Consider the following 25073-nt stretch of genomic DNA (forward strand, 5'->3'; position numbering starts at 1 on the left):
GTAATTTCATAACTTTATTTTCTTTTCCAATTACCATCTAAACACAAAATTTTAAATACACCTACTTCAAAACTTTCTTGTTTCAAACAAAGTAATAAACAAAGTTATTAATTTAAAAACATTTCTTGGATTTCAAATCACAGGAGTTAGAATCATTTCTTAAACTTATTCTTTCTGAATCCAAAGAGAGGGTAAATTCGAGTATAATAGATCTTATAAACTTATATAATGTTTAGTTTATAAAGGTAGGCAAGTGTCATGACCGATGAAATAATTATTGACCCATTGTACTTTTAAAAAGGATCTCCTAAGTTAACATGAGAATGAATTACATCAGGTTTTTATTTAATCAACACTTTTTGTCCTTAGTGTTTGACTCAAAGCTTGAATTTGACCTTTACAAAAATTAAAAGATAATGGCTTACCACAAACACATTAGCCAGTCAAAACAAACAGGACGCTGTAAAGTCATCAGTTTTGCATTTCCCAGTGAACAAATAAACATCCAACAATTAGATTTAAATTCATAAGCTTGAAAGAAAAGCCTTACAGCAAAAGTAGGTCAGATATTGATTCATAAAGGCCTTAGGAGGAGGTCATGACAAAGAGATTAAATCATGAGAAGAATTGAATAGAAAAGAATGGAACCTATAAAACTCGAAAATCATTGAAAATTATTCCGAGTGGTTGTCCTGATAAAACCAAACTGGCATTCATCCATCCATATTTACCTGCATATAAAATTAATCCATCCAAGTAAAATCCAGTGTCCACCAAACCCAAAGAACAATCATCCTTAAAACTCTTAGGTAAAAACTTTTTAAGAACAAGCCAATATTATGATCATATAGCATTCATAAAAAGCAAGTTTCGAGCCCACAATCTTATGAACATTTCACGTAATCAACTCCAGATCTGCATCACATCAGCCGGATCGACTCCTGATAACATCAAGCCCCATCTCACTAGGATCAGTTGCTTGCAATTCCACTTGAATTCCGTCTAACTCCCTCTTGAACCTATCCTTGGAACTTGCATAAATCATCTTGCTTCTCACCTTTGATGTATCAGGAGACCTTAATACAAAATTGATAAATCATGAGTCAGAATGTGTAATGAAATGAGAGACAAAACCATTTCGAAAATAATGAGTGAATGCTAGGTAGTACGTTTACCATGCAATGAATATAATCCTGCTCTTTTGGCAATTCTCTTCAGTCACGAAATCAAAATCATAGACTGCGTATCGGCATTCATCAGCAGGGAGGCTGGCAGTGAAGTCCTCATAACTTTGAGATGGCTCGCCAAGCTTTTCCACCACAACCTGCTTCTGTTTTTCCTCAATCTTGAAAACTATAAAACGGTAGGTTCTTTTCGCCTTCAAATCCAGAAACCTAAGCTTGCAATCATCGTGCACAGCCATCCCTGACGCTGCATTTGCCTGTGATAGATTGATTTACAAATATAAATTATGAACTCAGAGAACCTAAATCTCCATAGTATCCATGAACCCCAACCATAGTAGAAATCCAGTGCAGACTAGAAAAAGATTATGGAAAAAAAGTGGGCCCAATTTCCCTTTACTCTTAAGGAATTGGACCTCTTTGTTAAAAAATACGACCATGCAGCTCAAATTTGATAAATAGAATCTACCAGAGTTTCCTTCAGAGAGATACGCATCCCACCTAGACCCCTTAGAAATTTATCTAGCTTCTTTGTCAAAGGCTAATATATCTTCTTCAGTCATAGAATAAGTTAACAAAATGGAGTTGTCTGTATATAGTAAGTATGTCCTTCCTACCAGTTTTTCATAATTGAATGAGCCTCTTATCCATTGATAGGCATATCCAACAGGTTTTAACAAAAAATGTGGCCTAAAATTTTAGACTTATAAATTATAAGGTCTAAAGTGGTCCCATGAGAATTTTGAGATGAAATGTGTAAAGGGGTTTAGAGCCAAGATTTCAAACCACTTCCCTACTCTTCATGATACACCAATTTTATAATCAAAGGATTTCTTCTTTGAGAAACCTTTCCATTTTGGTATTTTGTGGGGAATATGGCATAAAACTCGACATCAATCTAAAACTAGCCCACTCAAGTTATTAGAATCACTTAAGTGCTTGGGGAATCCACTACCGACATGTATGGTTGAGGATAAAATATTTGAGCTATTTCTTTGTTAAGATCACAATTAACTTCTACTTGAGTTTCCCCTGCCAAGAAGTCTTCATATTATTATTGTAGTCATAACCATGCTCTGCTACTAAACAACATAAGAATTGTCTGAACACACAGAGGCCCAGAAACAAAGCCAGTTAACAATGTACCTACAACAGTGTTCAGATCCTAGATTCTTTAAGGAAGTCCTAAAAGACTTCAGTACAGTATGAACAGAACCTTTGGAAAAACTTTTAACATAAAGGGAAAAAAAAACACTATCCCTTTTTCCAAACTCATTTCTTGCTGTCATTATACCCAACAGTGACCCTAATCTTTGATGTGAAGGAGACCAACTTTAACCAGGTCCTCCCTCCTGAAATTATAAAGCCACCTCTTATAACACACCTTTGAGTTTTGCTGCTCAACTCTATGGTCTATACCAAACAAGTCTCCTATCCCCATTTTCTAACAAATACACACTAATGCTGATGGTGATAAGGAAGAGAACAAAGGATTAACAAGAAGAGGGAGAAGAAGGCGACTCATTGACTATTCCCAAATGGAATAACTTATATTCATGAAGGAATTTTCACAAGGACCGACCCAAAGGAAAGAAGTGTACTAAAATGAGATGGGCTACTCAGCTAATCAACCTCTACTTAAATAGTTAATTGATGTTATCCTTTTTTATCCAACATCCATCAGTTCTTCCCATCAAATTTCGTCATTAAGCGTTCCTAGCTTTCAAAATTATAATTTTTTAAGAATTCGTCACTCTCATTTAAGATCGTGTATTGCAAAATAACTCACGACACTAATTATATCCAACAACACAACTGCATACATTTAAGCCACTGAGATGAAGCAAACACAAATTAATTATCACCTTTATTGTACAAAATGGAAACTTTACAAAATAAATTAAAAGATTGATAAAAGAATGGACCCATATGTGTGTGTGTGTGTGTGTGTGTATATATATATATATATATATATATATAACCTTGAAATTACTAAACAGATATGGTAACAAGGTCCTAGTGAAAATTGGAAGAAATGTACGACAATATAATAAGTCGTCGCGTTACGTCAACGGTGGCCAATGCTTTTACGTTTTACCCACTCGCTTAAAAGAAGCATGGCCCTCTAAATATATAGATATAAACAGGAACGGAGATCAAACACTAATATATCAGCATAATCAATAGTCTAGGGCCATAAAAACAATAAACAAGCGGAGCAAAATAAAAATCGAGACGAAGAGAAACAAATTAGCGATCAATTGGGGCAGCAATTTAGAAGGATTCGGTTTCAAAAGAACCAAGAACAAGACAGATCGAATAGAAAAACGGCGATGATGAAGAAATAGAGGAAAAGTAAAGATATAAATTAAGGGGAAAAAAAAGAGATAAATGGGTGGAATGAAGGGCATAGAAGAGGAAGAAAAGCTCACCATTTTGCCGAGAAAGCGCAAGAAAAGGCGAGAAAGAGTGAGAAAAATTAGGGCAACCAGAAGGGATATGATATGATAAAGAATATAGAAACGAGGGGGTGAAGGGAAGAAGAGGATGATGGGATTGGGAATTTGAGGGCTCTGCTGTGCAAATAGATTCGACGCTAATATTAAAAAAACCCAAATATTCTCATTTTTTATTTTTTATTTTTTATTTTTATATATACATAAATTTTTAGGATCTTTTTTGAAAAGTAATAATATAAGAAGTGAGTCCAGCTCGTTACTTTTGTTATTGTTTACATATTTTAGATAATCATAATGAGATATAGGATCTATCTTGAAATTTGTAATCAAATTACATAATCTGATTGTGAAATAAGAGGTGTTTAATATGATTGCAGTTGAAAATTACGTGTTATCGTTATCGTTACCGCTACAGATATTTAACCGTATGAATATCATGAATTTACGACATTTATTGTTACTGTTAGGGTTAAATCGTAATAGTAACGGTAAAATATGATAAATTTGTAATTCTAAGTAAACACGATAAAAAACAATCCAATTATATTTGCAATTCAAGCCTATTATGATTTATCCATCAATGAAATTTCATTCCAATTACGTCAATTTTCATTACATTTGGTAGACGTGACCTTAGTACGATATTTGAGAGTGATTTTGAAATCGGTAAAATCACTTCGATCAGGTCTTTAATCATGTACTTTTAGTTTAATATTTGATTTATTTTTGTACTTTTAAATGTTTATCCCAATTGATTATGAATTATTGCAGGTATATTTTGGAGTGATTTTGAAACTTGAAAAAGTGATTTGGACACTCCCTCAATCTCTAAACTTTAATTGGTAACGATTTATTTTTAAATTTGTAACAATTTTAATTCTCGAGCTTTTATGAGTAATAATTAAGTATTTATCCTTTCACAAAAAAGAAAAAAAAAACTATACCTATACTTTAGGATTTGTAAAGATTTAGTCAAATATTGTAACAAAAAAATAATTAAGATTTAATTAAATTTCGTATACATATAGATTGATAGATTTATTAGAAATCATTTTTTTTTTTTAAATAAACTCTAACGACTTTGTCATTACATACTAACAATTTACAGTTGATTTTAGAGATATAAATAAATAAATAAGTATTTATATATATAGTCAACTAAAGGAATAAATTTGCTTCTAAGACAGTATTTTTTTCAATCAAATAATAATGTTATTGACAAAATGACTTATAATTCAACGATAATTAGCATATTTTCATCTTTAAAGTTTGGAGTTTCGATCTCCCATATTTTTTAAAGGGATTAATGTTGCCTTTTCTTTCCGTCTGTTTTGAAGGGTACACCGGCCTTTCTCAAGAGCTTATTTCTAACTTTAATTTTTAGTAAATTGGAAAGATTGATCGACGGATAAAACATTAAATTTTTAAACTCATAATCTTAAAAAAAAAAAAAAAAAAAAAAAAAAAAAATTTGTAGCTCCCAAAAAGAAACAATAAATCTCACAATGGCTAATTAAAATCACTTGTACTTAAAAATATGGTAATTATTTTTAATGATAAAATCAACCGAAAATATTTTTAAAGCAAAATGTCGCTATACATTAATGATAAACAGTGAATTTTATTTTATTTATAGTAAGTTGACTAGAAGAAGAAAATAAATGAAAAAAATAACGTTATTAATAATAAAATAATTGAACTAAAAAGATTAAAAAATAAATAAAAAATGTGGTAGCGATTCACACTGGCGGTGGGGGACGATTGCTAACGTGACCAAGCGGTTAAAAAACCGAACATTGTACCAATTAATTGGTTCCACCCAATTTTAGTGGTGGGAATCGTTTTGGTCCCACGTCCTGTTGATTTGATGCTGGTGAAGGAAAAATTTCCAACTTTCCTTTAAAAAAAAAAGGAAATCAATTTTGGCAAATATTATATAATTTATGCATCTTTTATGCCAATATGATGCAACTTTTTGGGGAAAATTTAAATTTGATATGGACTGAAATTAACATTTCAATAAATCTAATTTCAGATTTTTTTAAAAGGTTTTCTGAATATTGATGAGTTCTTTTTTTAATTTAAGAAAATGGAACCATTGGCCTATTTTTAGAGGCCTAAATGAAATTAAATTAAGACCACGACACTGATGGGTCCTATCATGAAAATCTGTAATCAATATTATAATCTCATTGAGAACTAAAACATGATCAATTAGATTATCTTTGAAAATTAGTGAGATCTACCGTATTTTTAAAATATTTTTGAACGATCTTCAGATTTGGTCTTAAGTATTATGTTTTGGATTATCGCTAAATTTTATTGGTAAGACCATGTTATCTATGTATTTGGTTGATAATAATATTCATAAAAAAAGTACGAAATAAATTCAAAATTTTGGGATATGGTCAATATCGGTAGCCCAGTTAATTTTGGAATCATGTTGCTATTTTATTTTTCATTCTTTCTTTCTAGGTAAAGAAAATAAAACAAAACAAATGGATGTTTTTTTTTTTTTTTAAATTTGTTGAGTGAGAGAATATGAGCCAAATTAGAGGGGAAATTTTTGTCGAGCAGAGAATAGAAATCCTAGTATATTGATGTTATTTGTCCAATAACAATATCGATTAAAAAAAGTGAAAAAAAAATCTAAAATTCTGGGATGTTATTTGTACGATACGGTATTTATAAAAAAATCTAGAATTTTGGATATTATTTGCTAATAAAATATCGGAAAAAAAAAACAAATCAAAATTTTGGGATGTCATTTGCTCGATAGCGTACCAGTAAAAAAATTCGAAAAAAATTCAAAATTTTAGGATGTTATTTGCTTAATAAAAAAAAATTAAAAAAATTGAGATTTTATTTGATAAGTTAAAAAAAAAATTAAAAAATCTAAAATTATGGGAAGTTGTTTGTTCGATAACGATATCGATAAATAAAGGTATTGATTAAAAAAAATTAAAAATCCATTCCGTTTACACCAATAGTAACAGTTAAGTAAACAACATCAATAGTAATTAAATTACGTTTACAAAATAGTTAAGTAAATGTGTTCAAAAGTAATCTAATTACCTTTATGATTGAGGTCCATTACAATTGATTTATCAATGAAAATCCATTACATTTACACTATTTTTCGTTCCAATGACATAAACGTGGCCTAAATGAAATTTGATACAAACATGCTGTGAAATTACTAGTTCAACTCATAAACATGCTCAATAAACTGATGCTAAAAAAGTGGATCTCGTTTCTTTCTCTCGCTTCTCACTCCTTCATCTTGTTTCTTCCTCTACTTTCTCGAAGGTTTTCTAGCCTTTATCTGTGAGTATTTTCTTCCATTTTCTCGAAGGTTTTCTAGTCCTTAGCTCTGAGTTTTGTCGTTCACCCTGTCTGTTGTCGACATTGCGGTTTTGTTACTGTCTAGTGCTAGTTGCTTCGCCCCATTTTTCTTCTTTCGTTTTTTTTTTGTTTTGCGTTTCTTCTTCCTTATCTTCTTCTTCTTCTTTTTTACATTTCTTCTTCACGTAGCGTAAATCAGAGTGAGACTCTAAAGAGGAAGAAGCGAAAAGAAGGAACACAATCTCAGGCCCTCGTACGCGTTTTAGGGTCAAATGGACAGTTCCATATGTGTCTGATGTCAGCAAAAGACCATTTTTCATTCATTTTTAATCTTATGCCAAATTTCAATTGGGGATCTAAAAAAAGGTCATTCATACAAGCTTTTTTACTTTGTTCCTCTTGTTTTTATTAGGGGTGTTCATAGGTTGGGTTGGGTGGAGTTGAAGAATTTTTTAAATCAAACCTGATTATTCGAGTTGTAAATTTATTCAACCCACTCAAATAATCCTTATTAAAAAACGAACCCAACCCAACTCATTTATGAAACATTTGAGTTGAGTTGATTTGGATTACTTGGATCATTTATTTAAATTTTTATTACAAAAAGAAGAAAAAAAATAATATAAATATGATTTAATTATTTTCGTATGTTAATTAATAATAAAACTCAATTTCAATTTATAAAATAAAAATTTTCTTTCTAAAGTACTAAAAAAATGTTTTTGTTGGAGAATAAATTATCCAAAAACTAATTAAAACAAAGAAAAATAAAATAAATATATACATACATAATTGTATTATAAGTAAAAAAGAAAATCTAATGTAATAAAAGTTCGGATTGTTTTTTGTTATTTTAGGTGAACACATGAACTAATACAACTCATAAAATTTAAATTTATTTGAATCCAACCTAATCCAACCCAAATATGTTGATATAACCCAACCCAAAACTGCACGTATTAGATGGGTTGATCAGTTTTTTCAAGTCTTCGAGTTTTTTGAACATCCCTAATTTCTATAATTGGTAATCTTTGAGTTTTTTGAATATCCCTAATTTTTATAATTGGTTTTCTTTGAAAATCATTTTAGCTATTTTGAAGTATTCTTCAATTACATGGAGTGTGTCGTTAATTTAAGTATAATTCAACTATCTTCACGGGTCACAATAACATTGATCAATAAAAAGTGATCTTCCAACCATATACTAGATAGAGATGTGGGTTCTTTGAGCATAATAAGTTAGACTGTGAGCAATAAAATTACAACTCCGAGGACAAAAATTAATATATTAGATATGTGTTCTAAAAGATTAGATAATCTTAGCCCCTCTAATTGTTTGAATAAATTAAATGGCTACAAAATTATTTTCTTAGAATAAAATTGGTGGGATGAAAGATCAAATCTCCAACAACAAGCGAGTTTATACCAATTACCATTAAAATAAGCTCGTTTTGGTTGATTATCCTCACCACACATTATTGATCTTAAAAAAAGAGAAAAAAACACGATCTATAATTTTAGCTCTCCATGATTGAACTATATATTCTCTACTTTAGAGGTTAAAAGTTTGATTCCTCCAACTCTAAAACTATGAATATAAACTACACAACCTGTCTAATGAAGTTCTGTCTCTAAATTTGTTCATCTATTTATTTGTGAAACTTATAATCTGACCTATTTTATTTCATAAATTCACATCGGTTAAATTAGAAGTTTAGTTCTTGAACTTTAACATTTGCATTGGTTTGGTTTACGAACTTTTAAAAGTATATGATAGAGTCTTGAAATTTTAATTTTGTGTTTAATAAATCTCTAAACTTTTAATTGTATCGATCATACCAGCAAAAATTTATAATCACTAATTCATTCATCTTAAAACTATCCCACATAATAGGGTTGGTGAATCGACATGTCGTTTTGATACATCATACTGAATTTACTATTTAGGACACCAAATTTACTAAAATTCTCCACCAACCCCTCTTTAGACAAGAGAGGAAAAAGAAAAAGGAAAAAGAAAAAAGAAAAAGAGGGTGTAAAATCAATTAAAATTATGGGGTTGGATCATATTTGTCGTTATTAATGGCTATTTTCTGAGTAAGAGTAACAGGAACTAAGCACAGTCCTTCACTTCTTAAATTTCTTTGCTTCTGTTGAATTTCCTGTAAAAAGAAATTGACGTTTAAGACAGACCCATCTTAAATTGAGGAGTAATTTTTATAATTTTATCTTCCTTTTGAAATTTCACCATAAGAAAGAGATTGGTAGATGAAGAATTTTTTTACAGTTTTACCTCAGGAATTTGGCTTTTATATGAGCTACTCTGCATTTGAAGTAGATTCTGCTCCAAACCCAGAAAAAAAATTATGAATTTCAAGCTTCAGATCACTTTTTTTTTTTTTTTAAATTGCAAGAATTACTCTTGAAGTATGATGTTAGTTGTAATTATATCTTCAAACTTTTAATGGTAAAAATTGGACTCCTAAACTTCTAGAAAGATTAAAATTGGGTTCTTAAACTTACTATAATTGCTGAAATTGGACCCACAAATGATAAAAATGAAACCCTTGAACTCATATAAATATTATAGTTAATACAATTATGTAAATTTCAAGGTCAAATTTGATTAAATTTTAATATATATAAGTTTGAGGGCATAATTTTTAAAATTAAAAGTTTAAAGGTTTATATTGTAACTATCACGATGATTTTTGTAATTTGTCATAATATTTTTTAAATATTATACCTGAATGTGCTCTTGAACAAATTTGATGTAAAGACAGGCTTCTTGAAGAACAGATGCAGTATCCGTCTACAATAAAGTTAATAAAAACATAAATACTGTTTTAAGAAGAGAAACTACTCCATATTTCATTTAAAATTCTCTTGGTTCTATGTCTTGAATCTACGTTATATTTGGTCTTTATATTTCAAAAAGTTATAATTTTATTTTCGAGATTTGAGTATAATTCCATCTTAGTATGTTACATTCTTACCTTTAAAGTTTTGAGTTTAGTTCTCATTTAGGTCACATTTACTTTGAAAATGTAATAAATAAATAATAATGATTTGGAAAGTGGGTCCCACTTGATTACTTTGGGTGTTGTTTACTTATATTTTGCACATTTGAGGCTCACTCCCAAATCCGTTTTACAAAAATGCAAGTTGATTGACGAACAGAAAGTGGTCAATCCAATTGTGTTACATCTTTACTGTTACAATAACGATTATTATTATTATTGACATTTTTACTGTTACCGTTATTTTCACCCTAATAGGTAAAGGTAATAATAGTAACAGTAAATTTGATAAGATTTATAATTTTAAGTAAATGCAATACAATAACGTTTGCTATTGTGACTCATTATGATTGAGTTATCAATGGATTTCCATTAGATAACATCAATTTTTATTACGAATTGGTAAACATGGCCTTAGTCCTTAACTTTCAATATTTTACATTTTTACCCTTGAGTTTTCACTAATGTTCATCTTGGTCTTCGACATTAACTTTTTGTTAAATAATTTAAAATAATTATGATGGGACAGTTTTTAATTAATTTAGTAGTGATAGAAAATTAGTAAAAATTAATTTAATTACAATTAATTTTATTTTTAAAAAAAAATTAATTAGTAAATATTATAATAAAGATTGAAAGTGAATATAAAAAATAAAATTAATTAGTGAATATTTAGGAACTATATAAAAAGTAATTTTCTTAAAAAAAATAAGAATTACCAACCTTGCCGAAAGGTGAAACAAGCTTTTGAAGGGCAGTAATTTTATCGCTAAGCCTTTGGCTTCTCCTTACTGGTACCTGCAACTTCTTTCAGTAAAAGACAAATGAAAGTGCATAAGATGGTAAAAAAAAAAATAGTGGATTCGATTTTTGAATTTTTCAAATCAGTTTGAGTGATTTTAGCTCGGTTTAATAACTATTTTATTTAATTTTTAAAATTAAACTTATAAATACTCCATTTAACTTCTAAATTCCTTGCTTTATTATCTACTTTCTTTTAAATGTTTTCAAAAACCAATCCAATTTTAAGTAGTTCTTAAAAATTGTTTTTATTTAGCTAAAAATTCAACTCAATTAGAGTAAAAATCGAATAGAAAATAGATTGAATTTTCAAAAACCAAACTCTTAGGTTGTTTTTATTCTTTTTTATATCAATGTATTTTCTCATTTTTTTATTTAAATAAATAAGACATTATTTGATAACCATTTCGTTTTTAGTTTTTGAAAATTAAGTATATTTTTTTCTCATTTTTACAATGATTTGCATCTTTCTTAACTGTAATGTTGAATTCTTAGCTAAATTTTAAATAAAAAACAAAATTTTAAAAATTACTTTTTTTTAATTTTTAAAATTCAACTTTTTTTTTAATTATTAATAAAAAATAGACAATAAAAGAAGAAATTTAGATATGAAAATAGTGTTTATAAATTTAATTTTAAAAAACAAAAGACAAAAAATAAAATAATTACCTAACTGATTTAAATAAAAAGTTTGAAGTACTCTGCTAACTAAGGGACTAACCTTCATTCTCTTGTAATCTCCTGCCAGATCATATGGTGCTGTTTGTAGGCCTTTTTGGGTAAACAACTCATGTTTCTTTGCATTCTACATTAGGCCAGAAAAAGCAAAAGATTACACACAAATTTTCAGTAAAAAATAGTAAATTCCTTGGAAAGTTGGAAGTTTTAAATACAAGCAGGTAAATAATAGAGGGAATGAAGTATTACCAATTCACTCTCCATAGAAGAAACCTTCTTGGGAAACAAAATTGACTGCGGTGAAATATTATCACTCATGGATATACTTGCATTGCAACCTTCCACAAGCAGAATTGTCAAGAACAAAAAATTAATATCTAACCATAAAAGAATGTAACTCAGTAATTTTTGTTGAGTAACAAAACAATATTCAAAACTTCAAAAGGCCACTTTTAAATGGTAAATAATTGTGTTGTTTATGGTTTGAGGTCTCAATATCTAGTTATCCAGAAGTGGAGTTGTGAACTCCTTGAGCTCACAATGTAAGGAGTATGACATAAATTTATGTTTTTTAGTTGTGGAGCTCATGAATTCTATAGGCCAATCTATCCATCATAGTCTATTTATATCGTTCTTATTACAAATAATAAGCTGTCCAAATCATCGAGATGCCGTTTGACTCACCAACTTCTTAAGCTGGTTTAAACAAACAACTCAATTTATTTCAATATAGTAAATACCGTTGAAATTTGTATATTGAAAAACTTCATCTTCTCCCCTATCTCTATTTTTTACATTTATCCAGAAACTTCATTTTATAATCATATACCCCAAACACAAATTTATTAACTTTAAACTAGTGGACCAAATGACGCTTGAAAGTTTAGTTTTGACTTATAACTATAACTTCTTTAGGGCATTTGGAGCAAAAATTATCCTAAGACTATAATAACCACATTTTACTATAGTAAATATTATTTCAAAATCTCCATTTGTTTTAGTATTTACTATTTGCCATAGTTTTTACTATTTTACATTTATCATTTTTTTTTCTTTTCTCTAATGTTTACTATTTTCTTCTCAAACTAAAATAGTTTATACCTCAAACACATATTCTTATAATCCAAACTTAAATAAACTACACTTCAAACACAAATTATTATAACCTTATAATTATAGGACTGTATATAAGCCCACTCTTTATCCAAGTGTATCCTTTATTTTTAACTAATAATAAGTATTAAAATGATATTTTGTTATGTCATTTAGTGCAATCATTTTTAAATTAGGTGGTTGAGGGAAAGAAGACATGAAATTTGGAAAAGTCAGGAAGAACACATTTCCCCAAAATAAATATAAGAAAATAAAGAAGAAACAGATTACCTGGCTGGTAGGTAAATGGGTGTTGACAGGGAATAGTGAAGCCTCCACCTTTTAGTTTTAGTTGGCCATCATTGTTGAATAACTTGGACTCCAAACACAACCCACTGTAGTTAAATCAACAAACTTTTAAAGTGAAGATCACAATAAGCCCTTCTACCAAAGGTGTTTGTTCGCCGTACGACTAAAAAAATATCAATTTTATATTTTATTAATTTCTTACGTTTTGTATTTCATGATTCTACGACTTTTTACAATTCATATGGTCATTCAAAAAATAAATAAAAAGAGAGAGAGAACTGATACATACTAATTATTAACCATCTGCGATGGAACATCCATGCTAACCAGTAAATCTCACTATGTCCTATTACAAAAAGATTTATAAAGTGAGACGTTACCCTACTCCAAATTTAATAAGAGAAAAAGAATCTCGTCAATGAAACGATTATGTCAAGTAAATATATATAACAATGTTGAAAGTATCGATTATAATAAAATTGACCATAACCCATTAGCTTAAGTTTTTAGGTTGATTAATGATTTAACATGATATCATAAATCAAAACAAGAATTCTTATATTCAAATATTTATAATGTCATTTTCTACCCAATCAACATTCATTTCTACTTGTGGAGTATTTTATAAATTGCCCAGAGTATTGATAAGTATTAGAAGTATCGATATAATTAAATTGAGCAATGATTAGGGCTGCATCTAACTTTATGTTCTCCTTCCCTTACACACAAGGGAAAAAATCATTAACACATAACAGTTTTTTATTTGACAGATACCTGTACGACAGAAATATAAGTATAATCTAGACAATACCTAAATATTTTTCAATTGGATTTATCATAACTTATTAGTTTAAGATTCTACGATATGTCGTAAACTATTCCCCCACCAAATATCCTTCAAACTTTCTGATTCTTTCCAGGCAAAAAGCTTATGAAAAGAAACCCTCTGAAGTTCAAAGACAAATCAAATAACAAAATTAGTTGTATTTTCCTATGTAATTCTATTATGAGGAAAGGGAGGAAGAACAAGATCAATATATGGATTGAATTCAATCTTCAATCATATCAGTTCATTAGTCTCCGTAATTATTTTTTTTTAAAGAATGTTATGGAAAATTGAAATAAAAGTAATATTGTTAGTTTACAAAGAAAATGAGTTGTACGCTTCTCACCTCTTAGCAGCACCAAGTAAGAGCTCAGTTTCTCAGGTTAGCAACTTTCCTTTGTGGTTCTATAGCCAAATAATAGAACCTGAAAGGAACAATTTGATTATTGTATGAGAATTTGCACAAAATGGATATATAGTAAGAGAGAGTGAGAATTTGGGGGGCAATTTGGTAATTCACTCTTTTTTTTTTTGTGTTGGATTGAAAATTATTTAACTCAAATAAAAAGAAAAATAAATAAATTAACTTGGTTTGACAATGATATTTGATTAATATGAAAAGAGATTCAAATCGATGGGTTTAATAATACAATATTTACATTTTATAGTAGGGGTGTTCAAATAACCGGATAACATAAACAACACGGACTATCTAACCCAAAATGTAAGGGTTGGGTTGAGTTAGTTTTGTTCTTGGGTTGAATTGAATTGAATTTTTTTATTTTTATTGGGTTGGGTTGGGATGTGAGTTGGTTAAAAAGAAAATTTGGGTTGACCCAACCCGACCCGACATATATATATATATATTCCTCTTTGTTTAAAATTTGATCACTTTGTATTGATTAATTTGTAGATTTTTAATATTTTTCTTTTAAAATTGTTATGATATTTGTCTTTTTTTAAAATTTACAATAAATATTATAGATATTTGGTATTTAGTATTTTAATTTTATGAGATCTTAGTTATCAGTCTAACGTATATAAATTTACATATTTTTTTTACTAAAAATGAAAAAATAAGTTAAAACCCGATAACTCAAACAAATCGTACCCGATTTTAAGGGTTGGGTTGAAACTTTATTTGGGTCATTCGAGTTATCAATCAAACCAACCCGAATTTTTAAGTTGATCCAAAAAATATTTTTAACTCAATCCAACCTAACCCATGTATATCTCTACTTTATAGCAAAAAAAAAAAATTCCAAAAGTGTAATTGAAACTTTTTGCTATAAGACGTAGGCTATGTAATATATTAATATTAAATCATGGTCAGAATTAAACAATATTTACTGCATGCACATAATGGAATGATGAATTTAATTTTACCATTGTTGGCAATATAGGCTGATCAAGAACAGACTAGAAAATTATTAATTCCTTTGATAATTATTTGGTTTTTTTTAACCGTACTTATTTTTTTAACAATGATTTCTTTTTATATAAACATTTGAATCCATACCTAAATTTCAATAATAAAAATAAGTTCTTAAGAATTAGAGTCCGATTGGATAACTATTTGATTTTTTATTTTAGTTTTTGAAAAATTAAGTTTATAAACATGTCTTCTACCTCTAAATGTCTTATTTTGTTATTTATTTTCTTACCAATGGTTTAAAAAATTGAGTCAAATTTTGAAAACTAAAAAATATATTTTTTAAAAGCTTGTTTTTATTTTTGAAATTTGGCCAAGAATTCAAATTTATTATTTAAAAAAAGATACAAACAATTGTAAGAAAATTGGGAGGAAAGAGCTTAACTTTCAAAACAAAAAACTAAGGCCTCATTTGGTAACTATTTCGTATTTTTGTTTTTGGTTTTTGAAAATTAAGTCTATTTTCTCACCATTTCTTCTCATGATTTGCATATTTTTTTTTCAAATACAATTGTTGAATTCTTAGCCAAATTCCAATTCCAATTCAAAAATAAATAAATAAATAAAAATAAAATAAAAAACTATTTTTTTTAGTTTTCAAAATTTGACTTGGTTTTTTAAACCATTGATAAAAAGTAGATAACAAAAGTAGAAATTTTAGAGGTGGAAATAGTGTCTATAGACTTAATTTTTAAAAAACAAAAACAAAAACAAAAACAAAAAACCAAATAGTTACCAAATGGGAAGACCGTATTTTTTAGTTTTCATAACTTAACTTACTCGCAAAAGAGAGACAATAAAAAAAAAAAAAAAAACCTAAGACGGAAATAATGTTTATAAATTTAATTTTCAAAATCAAATAGGTATCAAACGAATTTTACGAGATTTTATCTTCACTAATCACAAAATATAGTAATAAGAAATCATATCAATTATAACTATATGTTATAGAAAATGAGAAACAAGATCTATTGAGTGTGAGGTTGAAAATTTTCCTTTTATAAAGAGTTCTAACATCATAGCCATATTCAATGTATGAAAGGCATATAAAACTTCCAAATTATGACTCAGAGCCTTAATATCTAAATTTTGTCTAAATTTGTAGCTATTTGTTTGGTTTCACTTTCACCAAATTTGAATTTCTTTGATTTATTTATACAAGTTGATTGTTTCCTTTAGCTCATTGATTAATTCATACATATAAATGAAGTACAGGTGCATGTTATAGCTAGTCAAATATACATATAAAATTAAATAATATTTGGATGCTCTTTTCATATAGGTTAATAGAAATTAGCATACAAAACTATATAAAATTACAATTATAGTGTAAACTATAAAAATTTCAGCTTTTACAATAAAAGAAGTAATCATAGAGCACCTAAAACAATAATAATAGTAATAATAAGATTATATTCCTAACCTTGAAACTAAAAAAGAGAGGTTATTTATGATGGGTTAGTCAAGGATGATCAAAGAAGCAGTAATAAGCAGAATAAGGAGGCAACCTTTCGAGGAAAAATCCTTTGTATATTTCAGTGCATTATTCAGACACCCAGATATAGGTTTATATATACATTTAACCAAAGAATAGCCAAATTGGGCTAAGTAAAATAAAAGGAAAATATATTGTACAGTCCATAAAAGGAAATCATAAATTTGACTGTTGTAGTGAGCACCGTTGGGTTGTTTGTGTGTAGGCTGTAGGTTGTAGATCACTGGGCTGAGCATTTGGGCTTTGGTTCTCCTTCACATCCCCCCTCAAACGAGCGGGTAATTCTGTTACCCTGAGTTTGGACCGAAAACAGGAGAATTGAGAGTGGGAGAGCGGCTTCGTCAGGCAGTCTGCTACTTGGTCAGCTAAGGGTATGTACCGGACATCAAGTGCTCCTTTAAGTACCTTGCCTCGGACAAAATGTACATCGATCTCAATATGTTTAGTCTTGGTATGGAAAACTGGGTTGGTGGCGAGAGCACCACCACTGATATTATCACACCAAAGCGTTGGTTTAGAGACAGTAGGAAAGCCAAGCTCGAGTAGAAGCTGTTTGAGCCACACTATTTCAGCAGAGTCATGTGCAAGTGCCCAATATTCTAATTCGGTGCTGGACCTTGCCACGACAGTTTGCTTCTTAGAGGACCAAGAGAAAACGATGTTGCCCAAGTATACACAGTAGACAGCTATTGAACGTCTATCATCAACATTTGAAGCCCAATCTGCATCAGAGAATGCTGTAATAGAAAGATCTTCTGCTGGTGAAATTAGTAAGCCATGGTTTTTAGTGCCACTTAGGTACCGAAGGACTCTTTTCACTCCTTGCCAATGAACATCGGTTGGTTGCTTCAGGAATTGACTGAGATGATTGACAATGTAAGCAATATTCGGTCTGGTAGAGGTGAGATATTGGAGTGCTCCAATGGTGTTTCGGTACACAAAGGGATTAGGTAACGGGGTGCCGTTAGATATTGAAAAATGTTTACCTACAGCAGAGGGAGTTGGGGCCGGTTTGAGGTGTTAGAGTTCCAGCCATGAGAGAAGATCATCAATGTATTTGCTTTGAGTTAGGAGAAGACCGGAGCTAACACGAGATGATTGAATCCCAAGAAAATAGCTAACTGGACCAAGATCTTTGAGAGCAAAGGTTTTGTCCAGCCAGGCAATAACATTGTTGATAAGTGAAGGGCTGTTACCTGTAATGATTACATCATCTACATAAATTAACATGAGGATAATGGTTGAGCCTTCCTTGTAGATCAATAAAGAAGTATCAACATGACTGCTGTGGAAACCCCATGAGTGTAGAGTATCCTTGAGTGTTGTATTCCAAGCTCGAGGAGCTTGCTTCAGCCCATAGATGGCTTTGTGCAGCTTACATACATGGTTGGGCAGAAATTGATTAGCATACCCTGGTGGTTGAGTCATATAAACGTCTTCTTCTAGATGGTCATTGAGAAAAGCGTTGTTGAAATCTAGTTGCCGAATGTGTCAGTTATAGCATACAACTAGTGTAAGAATGACTCTGATGGTGGTGGCTTTGACCACGGGGCTGAAAGTTTCGAAGAAATCAACGCCAGGGTTTTGGTGGAACCCTTGGCAACCAGCCGAGCTTTGTGCCTTTGAATAGATCCATCAGAGTTCCTTTTGAGTCTGAATACACATCGACAACCAACAATAGTTTTGTGAGTAGGTGCTGGCACGAGGTCCCAAGTGTGGTTGCTGTTTAGAGCTTGAATCTCCAAGTCCATTACATTTTTCCAAGCCTGGGTGGCTAGTACATCACTTAATTTGGTTGGTTCAGTGAGGGTGCAGTCACGAACTGTAGTTTTTGTCATCCATACTTTTGGCTTGAAGATTCCAGCCTTGGCACGGGTTATCAATGGGTGGCCTGAAGGTGCTGGTATATGGAAGGTTTGGCCTTCAGGAGATGGAATATTTGAGTGAGTGGAGGGCGACATTGGGGAGGGGTTAGGCAGTGGCAGCAGATTGGAGGGTGAGGCCAGTGGAGATGGGTTTACTGATTTGGGTGAGTGTGGGGTAGATGAAGGGGAAGAAGGTATGCTTGGCAGGGGTGAGAATGAGGTAAACTGATTTGGAGTTGGATAGAGGCGTGAGTTGAGGCTGGGATATTTGTTGGACTGGTTTCAGTATTGAGTTGTGGAGATGGACAGTGTGGTGGTTGATCATACCAAAGTGGTGGTGGATAAATTAAAGATGGTTGGGCAGTGGGTTGGGACCGTGTTGGTTCTGCTACAAAACCTGAAACAAAGGGAAAAAAACGTTTCATCAAACTCAACATGCCTTGATATAATGGTTTTCCCCGATTGCGTTAGGCATTTGTGACCCTTATGAACTGGACTAGGCCCAAGATACACACATTTTTCTGACTTATATTGAAACTTTTGACTATTGTATGGTCTGAGATAGGGATAACAAGCACAGCCAAAGGTTCTTAATTCAGAAAAATTCAGCTGTTTGTGAAGAAGTTTTTCCATTGGAGACTTTCCTTTTAGACTTTGTGTGGGCACTCCATTAATAATAAAGGTAGAGGTCATGAATGCATCCCACCAAAAATTTAGGGGCATGAAGGCTTGAGCTAATAAAGTCAGTTCCATTTTCAATATGCCTATGTTTCTTTTCTGTCCGTCCATTCTACGTAGAGGTATATGGACAAGATAGTCTTGAACTGACCCTTAGAGTATTACATAATTGATGTATTCTTTTAAATTCTCCCCCATTATCTGTTTGAAAAGCTTTGATGGTTATTCCAAACTGAGTTTTGACCATATTAAGGATGTGAGTAAAGGCAACATAGGTGTCACTTTTCAGTTTTAAAGGATATATCCAAGCAAATCTACTATAGTCATCAAGAAAATGAACATAATAACGATATCCATCAGATGACATTACTGGTGTAGGGCCCCACAATTCAAAGTGTACTAAATCAAGGGGTGAAGATGCATGAGATGAAAAGTTGAGGAAGGGAAGAGCATGGGACTTGCCATATTTACATGCTTTACAGAAAGTAAAGGCTTCATTAACTTTTACTGGCAGTTTACATTTTCTAACTACATCATTCATGAATTTTAGAGATGAGTGTCCAAGTCTTCTATGCAAAACTTCCTTGGACACGACTACATTAGCACTATGACTTTGAGTAACAGCAGAACAAGCCATTATTTTACCATCCAATATTGAGTGGGAACTATGCAACTTCACTTTACTGCCAGTGGCTCTTACTGCTTTCAACTTATATAACCCTTCATTGAGTTCCCCCTTCAGCACCACCTTGCCCGTATGGATATCCTTAACAAAACAACAGTCATCAAGAAACTCAATAGCCATTTTATTATCCTTAGCTAGCTTTGAAACACTGATAAGGTTCTTAGCTATTTCAGGCACACATAAAATATTTTCCAAATGAACTATACCAGTATCAGTCATAAGAGAACAAGAACCAACATGAGAAATGGGAAGAGTACTTCCATTACCTACTGTTACTTTTTTAGTACCTCCGTATTCAGATAATAAATCATGTTGTTTGGGTCACTGGTGACATGGTTAGAGGCCCCACTGTCCATATACCATCCGGGATCAACAACTGACTCAGGGGTGGCCAAGAAGGTGTAGTGTGGGTTGCCATGAGAGCTTGATTGAGTGGTGGGTGTTGGTTATTAAATGGTGGCCTTAAAGTTTGATTTCTGTTGATTTGCTGTGTATTCTGACTAGGGGCAAAGTTTCTGTTCAGCAGTTTGTAATAATTAAGGGTAGTATGACCCTGTTTGAAACAGATTTGGCATGTAGGTCTATTGTTGCTAGCTCCATTCCATAGACCCTTGCCTCTGCCAAGACCATTTCCTCTTTATCCACTATTTTGGAAGGGAGGTTGAGTGCTGGGGCTGTTTTGTTGCTTGTTCCCGTTGTGAGACTGACTGTTGGTGTGGTTGGTTGTGAGATTGCTAGTGGAAGAAGCACTGCCCAGTGAGGTTGCTTTGCTTATGTTCTGCAGTTCAAGCTGTTTTTCAAAGCTTAGTAATTCTAAGTGTATGTTTACCCATTTCAGTTCAGCTCTTCCTTACAATGTAGCCACAATGGGGTTATATTCTTCATCCAATTCTATGAGACACTAATGATCTGAAGGAAATCGGGTTGCCAGACAGCTCCAAATTATCAGCATGACTCTTCATTGTTCTAAGATAATCGTTCATTTTCATTGATCCTTTTCGGGTGGTTTGGAATACTTGACGAAGGTAGTCACCTTCAGCTCGGGACTGAATCCCAAACAACTTCTGAATTGCACTCCACAAACTATGAGCATTTTCATGTCTCATTACTTGTGTTGCAACTTCTACAGTCATATAATTATATAGCCAGCCCAAAATCAATTGATTAGTAGCGATCCAAGACAAATACAGGGGACTTACCGTAGGGACTGAAGCAGAGGACAAGCTCGAAGCTCTGAAACCACCATCAGGCTGTTGATTGACGCTCACACCAGCTCCAAAAACTTGGTTTGTGACTCCCTCTCCTTGCTCAGTCATCATTGGAAGGCAAATGTCTTCTCTGGTCAAGAGTCCTTCCAACCGGTAGCTTCTCAAAATCGGTAAGGCCAAGTTCTTCCAGAGAAGGAAGTTTCCACGGTCCAGCTTGATTGTAGTTATCTGATTAAGTAGTTGGTTCAACATGGGCTGCTGTAGGTAGGGCTAATGAATTAACTGCTACCATTGAATTGATTTGAGGAGGCGTTAGCCATCAGCTCTGATACTAATTCAATGATGATCAAAGAAGCAGTAATAAGCAGAATAAGGAGGCAGCCTTTCGAGGGAAAATCCTTTGTATATTTCAGTGCATTATTCAGACACCTAGGTTTATAATACATTTAACCAAAGAATAGCCAAACTGGGCTGAGTAAAATAAAAGGAAAATACATTGTACAGTCCATAAAAGGAAATCATAAATTTGATTGTTGTAGTGAGCACCGTTGGGCTGTTTGTGTGTGGGCTGTAGGTTGTAGATCACTAGGCTGAGCATTTGGGCTTTGGTTCTCCTTCACAGGGTTTTCACCATGGATACATTTTTCAGAGAAATCATTCTACTCCATCCATTTTTTAGTCTTTTTTTTTCCTTTTTTTATTTATTTTTTGAAAAACTAATAATCATTTATATTCGAGACAGAGTGCGATAATGAGCTCAAAGGAATTATAAAGTCTAGAGAATTGTAAACTTCTGGAGCTCATAGTGTAAGAAGTTGACCATATAAAATTGATGTTTTTTAATAGTGGAATCCGTAAAATCCATGGACCAAATAAGGGTGGAGTTCATAACTCCTACTTCTCAATTCCTTATAAATATATTCAAGCCAAAGAAAAAAAAGATTCAATTAATGGGGTGCCCATAGTTAACTAAATTTGTATCCATAAACCAAAGGGATGAGTAGCACTTAGATTAATTAAATGTATAGCAATATTTTTAAAGAATTAAAAATATAGAAAAATCTATCAATGTAGACTCCTACCAGCGATATGGTCTATCACTAATAAACTCTAAGAGTTGGATCTAAATTTTGCTATATTTCAAATTCTTTTGTATTGTGCTATATTTGCTAATACTTTGAATCTAATTGCTATATTTGCAACTGTCCCTAAAATAAATGTACAAACTTAGACTCCATTTGATAACGATGTCGTTTTTAGTTTTTGAAATTTATGTTTATTTTCTCTCAATTTTCTAATTATGATTTTCATCTTTTTAAAAAACACTTAAAGTTCTAGTCAAATTCTAAAAATAAAAACTAATTTTTTAGACTCTTATTTTTAGTTTTCAAAATTTAGTGTGGGTTTTTAAAATATTAGTAGAAAAATGAATAACAAAACATAACTTAATTTTCAAAAACCAAATGATTATTAAACGAAACCTTAAATTTACACAACTTCAAACCTCATATAACTAAAGAGAGCCAAAATCACAAGATTTTAGTCTTCTATTTCATGAAGACCTCAACATAATCACAATTCATAATCAATGAATATGAAATTCATCAACATAATTATCTTCTCCATTTTTTATTATCATTGTATTTTCTCCATTTTTATTACTAGTTCATTCATCACCATACTGTTGAATATTTCTATATATTCACCACAAACCAAAATAAATTTAGAACATGACATATGGAAGAACAACAATAGCTGCACATATACAAACAAATTAAAAGAAAAAAAAAAAATCTTCACATGGATACAGATTCTTTTATATTGCTTATTATTTTTTTTTTCCCATTATATACTTTGGAAGGGGGTTTTCTATTTGAGATCAGCTATTTAGAATTGTAGTATGCACCATTATTATTATACATATTAGCAAATAAATCCAACCATTTGTTTTCCTTTAACACCAACTCTATAATCTTCTAATTCTAGCTAATCTAGCAAGTAATAATTTTCAATAAAAGGGTGTTTAGTTCATAAACTAAACTTATGAAAGCTGAATTTAGAAGCCAATCCATATTCACGGCAATACACGATTTCAGAAAACCTAGGACACGGATATGTTGGGGATGCACTCCTTTTTTTTATTAATATTTAGTTTAGAATATATATAGATTTAATATAAAATACTAAATATACTTCACTAAAAAAAGCATAAAATGTCAAGTTATTAACAATTATAGGAGATGAAAGATTTAGGCCCCCGTTAAACCATTTGGTTTTTAATTTTTAGTTTTTGAAAATTAAACTTACAGATACCTTTTAGACCTCTAGATTTCTTGCTTTGTTATGTACTTTATACCACATTTTTTACAATCAAGTCAAAATTTGAAAACTAAAAATAAGTAATTTTTTAAAAACTTGTTTTTATTTTTAGAATTTACCTAAGAACTACATTCTTATGCTTAAAAAAATGTCAACCATCGTATAAAAAGGGAGGAAATAGACTAAATTTTCAAAAATAAAAAACCAAAAAAAAAAAACGAAATTGTTACCGATTAGGGTCTTAGGTTTCTAACTTTGGTTTTTTATGTTTTTATTTTTTTTTTGAATCATTGGATTTAAAAAATGGGTTTTCCTTTTGGTTCTTTTTTGTTTTCTTGTTTTTTAATCTTAGTTTAACATATAATTGATTTGGACTTTAAATTTAGGTCGAGCATAAAAAGTTGGACAATATATTCTCTCTAAAAAGATATCCTAAGCGTGTCGCAGAAGTGTCCTAAATAGACCCACGTGTCTAAAATTAAAAATAAATAGGTCGAACATGTCATATCCGTGCTTCATATCTCTTAGGCTATAAGAAATTACGCATCTAAACTTGGAGAACCTACCAATTACCCTTCATACTTACACTTACAAATAATAAATCTACAATCTAAACACAACTTATGCAAATCTAAGTATCTATAACTTGATTTTGGTACAATCCAAAATACAAAATTACTCGAGCCTCAATTTTTTTTTCAAGTGTAAGCCAATCATCACCAAAAGGTTATGTTTGTCAAGCATTAGAGAGAGTATTAACATTCTTCTGGTTGTCTTTTTATCAAATTTTGAATTTGGGAAATTAGTCAAAACAGTATTTATAAAATGGAGTTGACTGGATGGAACGTTTTTAAAAATGTCAGCTGGGTTTTGTCTTCTAAGCTTTGTAACTTTCCTTAAAGCCGAGTGATTCCCTTTTCATATCATTTGTAGTCCCAAATCGAGTTATGTTTTCACATATATAGTTGTAATTTTAAAATGAATGGACTCTTGAACATGCAAATGTTTAGTGTTTTAGAGTGAAGAAAAAACATAGATAGAGACCAAACAGCAACTGTCTTCCAAGAAAATTCAACAGAGAAAAGGTCAAATAGAGCCATGTGATTGAATGAAACATATAAGGATTATGTTTGAGGTGCATAGTTGAGTCCATATATTCGGTGTATCTAGTGTAATTTTTAAACTCTAAATAATCTACTTTTATGATTTATATTTTTTGTTTCGAAATTTTTTTATTCAATAATTTTTCTCACCTTTAATTTATTTGAACAAAATATAGATTACAATTTTTTATTTATTTTATTTTATTTTATTTTTCTAATGAACTATAATTAACCTACAACATTTTTTCTCGTAGGAATATGATTATAAAATAGGAAACTAAAAAAGAAATCAAAACTTTTGATTCCTATTTTTTTTTCATGATTTTCATGATTATCATCATCTTCTTTTTCTTCTTCTTCCTGTTTTGCTCTGGATTGTTCCTTTGTCACGATTTTTTTTAATTGAATCTCCCTCATTCACCTTAGCGGCCAATGAAATGCCCTTTCAATTCCTCCAAACTTGGAGGATCATTAGAGAACAAATATTTTTTTCCACTAATTCTTGTCAGAAAATATTTCAGGAAAAAAACAACTCCATTTTATGGGTTTTTTTTGTTGTTTGTTACATATTTTT

General features: G+C 30.8%; 2 protein-coding genes across 8 annotated transcripts; both read right to left on the reverse strand.

Annotated features, from left to right (window-relative positions):
• Window positions 1-687: 687 nt before the first annotated feature.
• On the reverse strand, window positions 688-3803 carry LOC120080498 (actin-depolymerizing factor 2). Its single transcript, XM_039035171.2, has 3 exons — window positions 3617-3803; window positions 1176-1441; window positions 688-1076 (listed from the first exon to the last, which is right to left on the reverse strand). The coding sequence occupies exons 1-3, from the start codon at window positions 3617-3619 to the stop codon at window positions 926-928; spliced, it is 420 nt and encodes a 139-aa protein (XP_038891099.1). The 5' UTR covers window positions 3620-3803; the 3' UTR covers window positions 688-925.
• Window positions 3804-8836: 5033 nt separating this feature from the next.
• LOC120080300 (transcription factor bHLH112-like) lies at window positions 8837-14185 on the reverse strand. Of its 7 annotated transcripts, none has more exons than XM_090314606.1 (9): window positions 14061-14185; window positions 13178-13234; window positions 12871-12974; window positions 11737-11825; window positions 11531-11614; window positions 10732-10806; window positions 9735-9800; window positions 9282-9329; window positions 8837-9150 (listed from the first exon to the last, which is right to left on the reverse strand). In XM_090314606.1, exons 2-9 carry the CDS (start codon window positions 13207-13209, stop codon window positions 9040-9042), a joined length of 609 nt encoding a protein of 202 aa, XP_090170732.1. In that variant the 5' UTR covers window positions 13210-13234; window positions 14061-14185; the 3' UTR covers window positions 8837-9039. The 7 variants fall into 7 exon arrangements, with proteins under 7 accessions (XP_090170732.1, XP_090170731.1, XP_038890858.2 ...); XM_090314605.1 differs by having other exon boundaries at window positions 10732-10812; XM_039034930.2 differs by having other exon boundaries at window positions 10732-10815.
• Between the last annotated feature and the right edge of the window lie 10888 nt (window positions 14186-25073).

This window comes from Benincasa hispida, chromosome 6 (genome assembly GCF_027475165.1).
Source record: "Benincasa hispida cultivar pf3 chromosome 6, pf3_genome.v1.1, whole genome shotgun sequence".
Classification (NCBI taxonomy): domain Eukaryota; kingdom Viridiplantae; phylum Streptophyta; class Magnoliopsida; order Cucurbitales; family Cucurbitaceae; genus Benincasa; species Benincasa hispida.

Excerpts from the sequence above, each read along its gene's own strand:
- LOC120080300 (XM_039034930.2), bottom strand. The coding sequence starts at position 13,209 with ATGGATGTTCCATCGCAGATGGTTAATAATTA. Across the intron at positions 11,826-12,870 it reads CCCATTTACCTACCAGCCAG|GTTGCAATGCAAGTATATCC; the intron begins GTAATCTGTTTC and ends TGCTTGTGGAAG. Across the intron at positions 11,615-11,736 it reads CTTCTATGGAGAGTGAATTG|AATGCAAAGAAACATGAGTT; the intron begins GTAATACTTCAT and ends GGCCTAATGTAG.
- LOC120080498 (XM_039035171.2), bottom strand. Across the intron at positions 1,077-1,175 it reads AGGATTATATTCATTGCATG|GTCTCCTGATACATCAAAGG; the intron begins GTAAACGTACTA and ends TTTTGTATTAAG.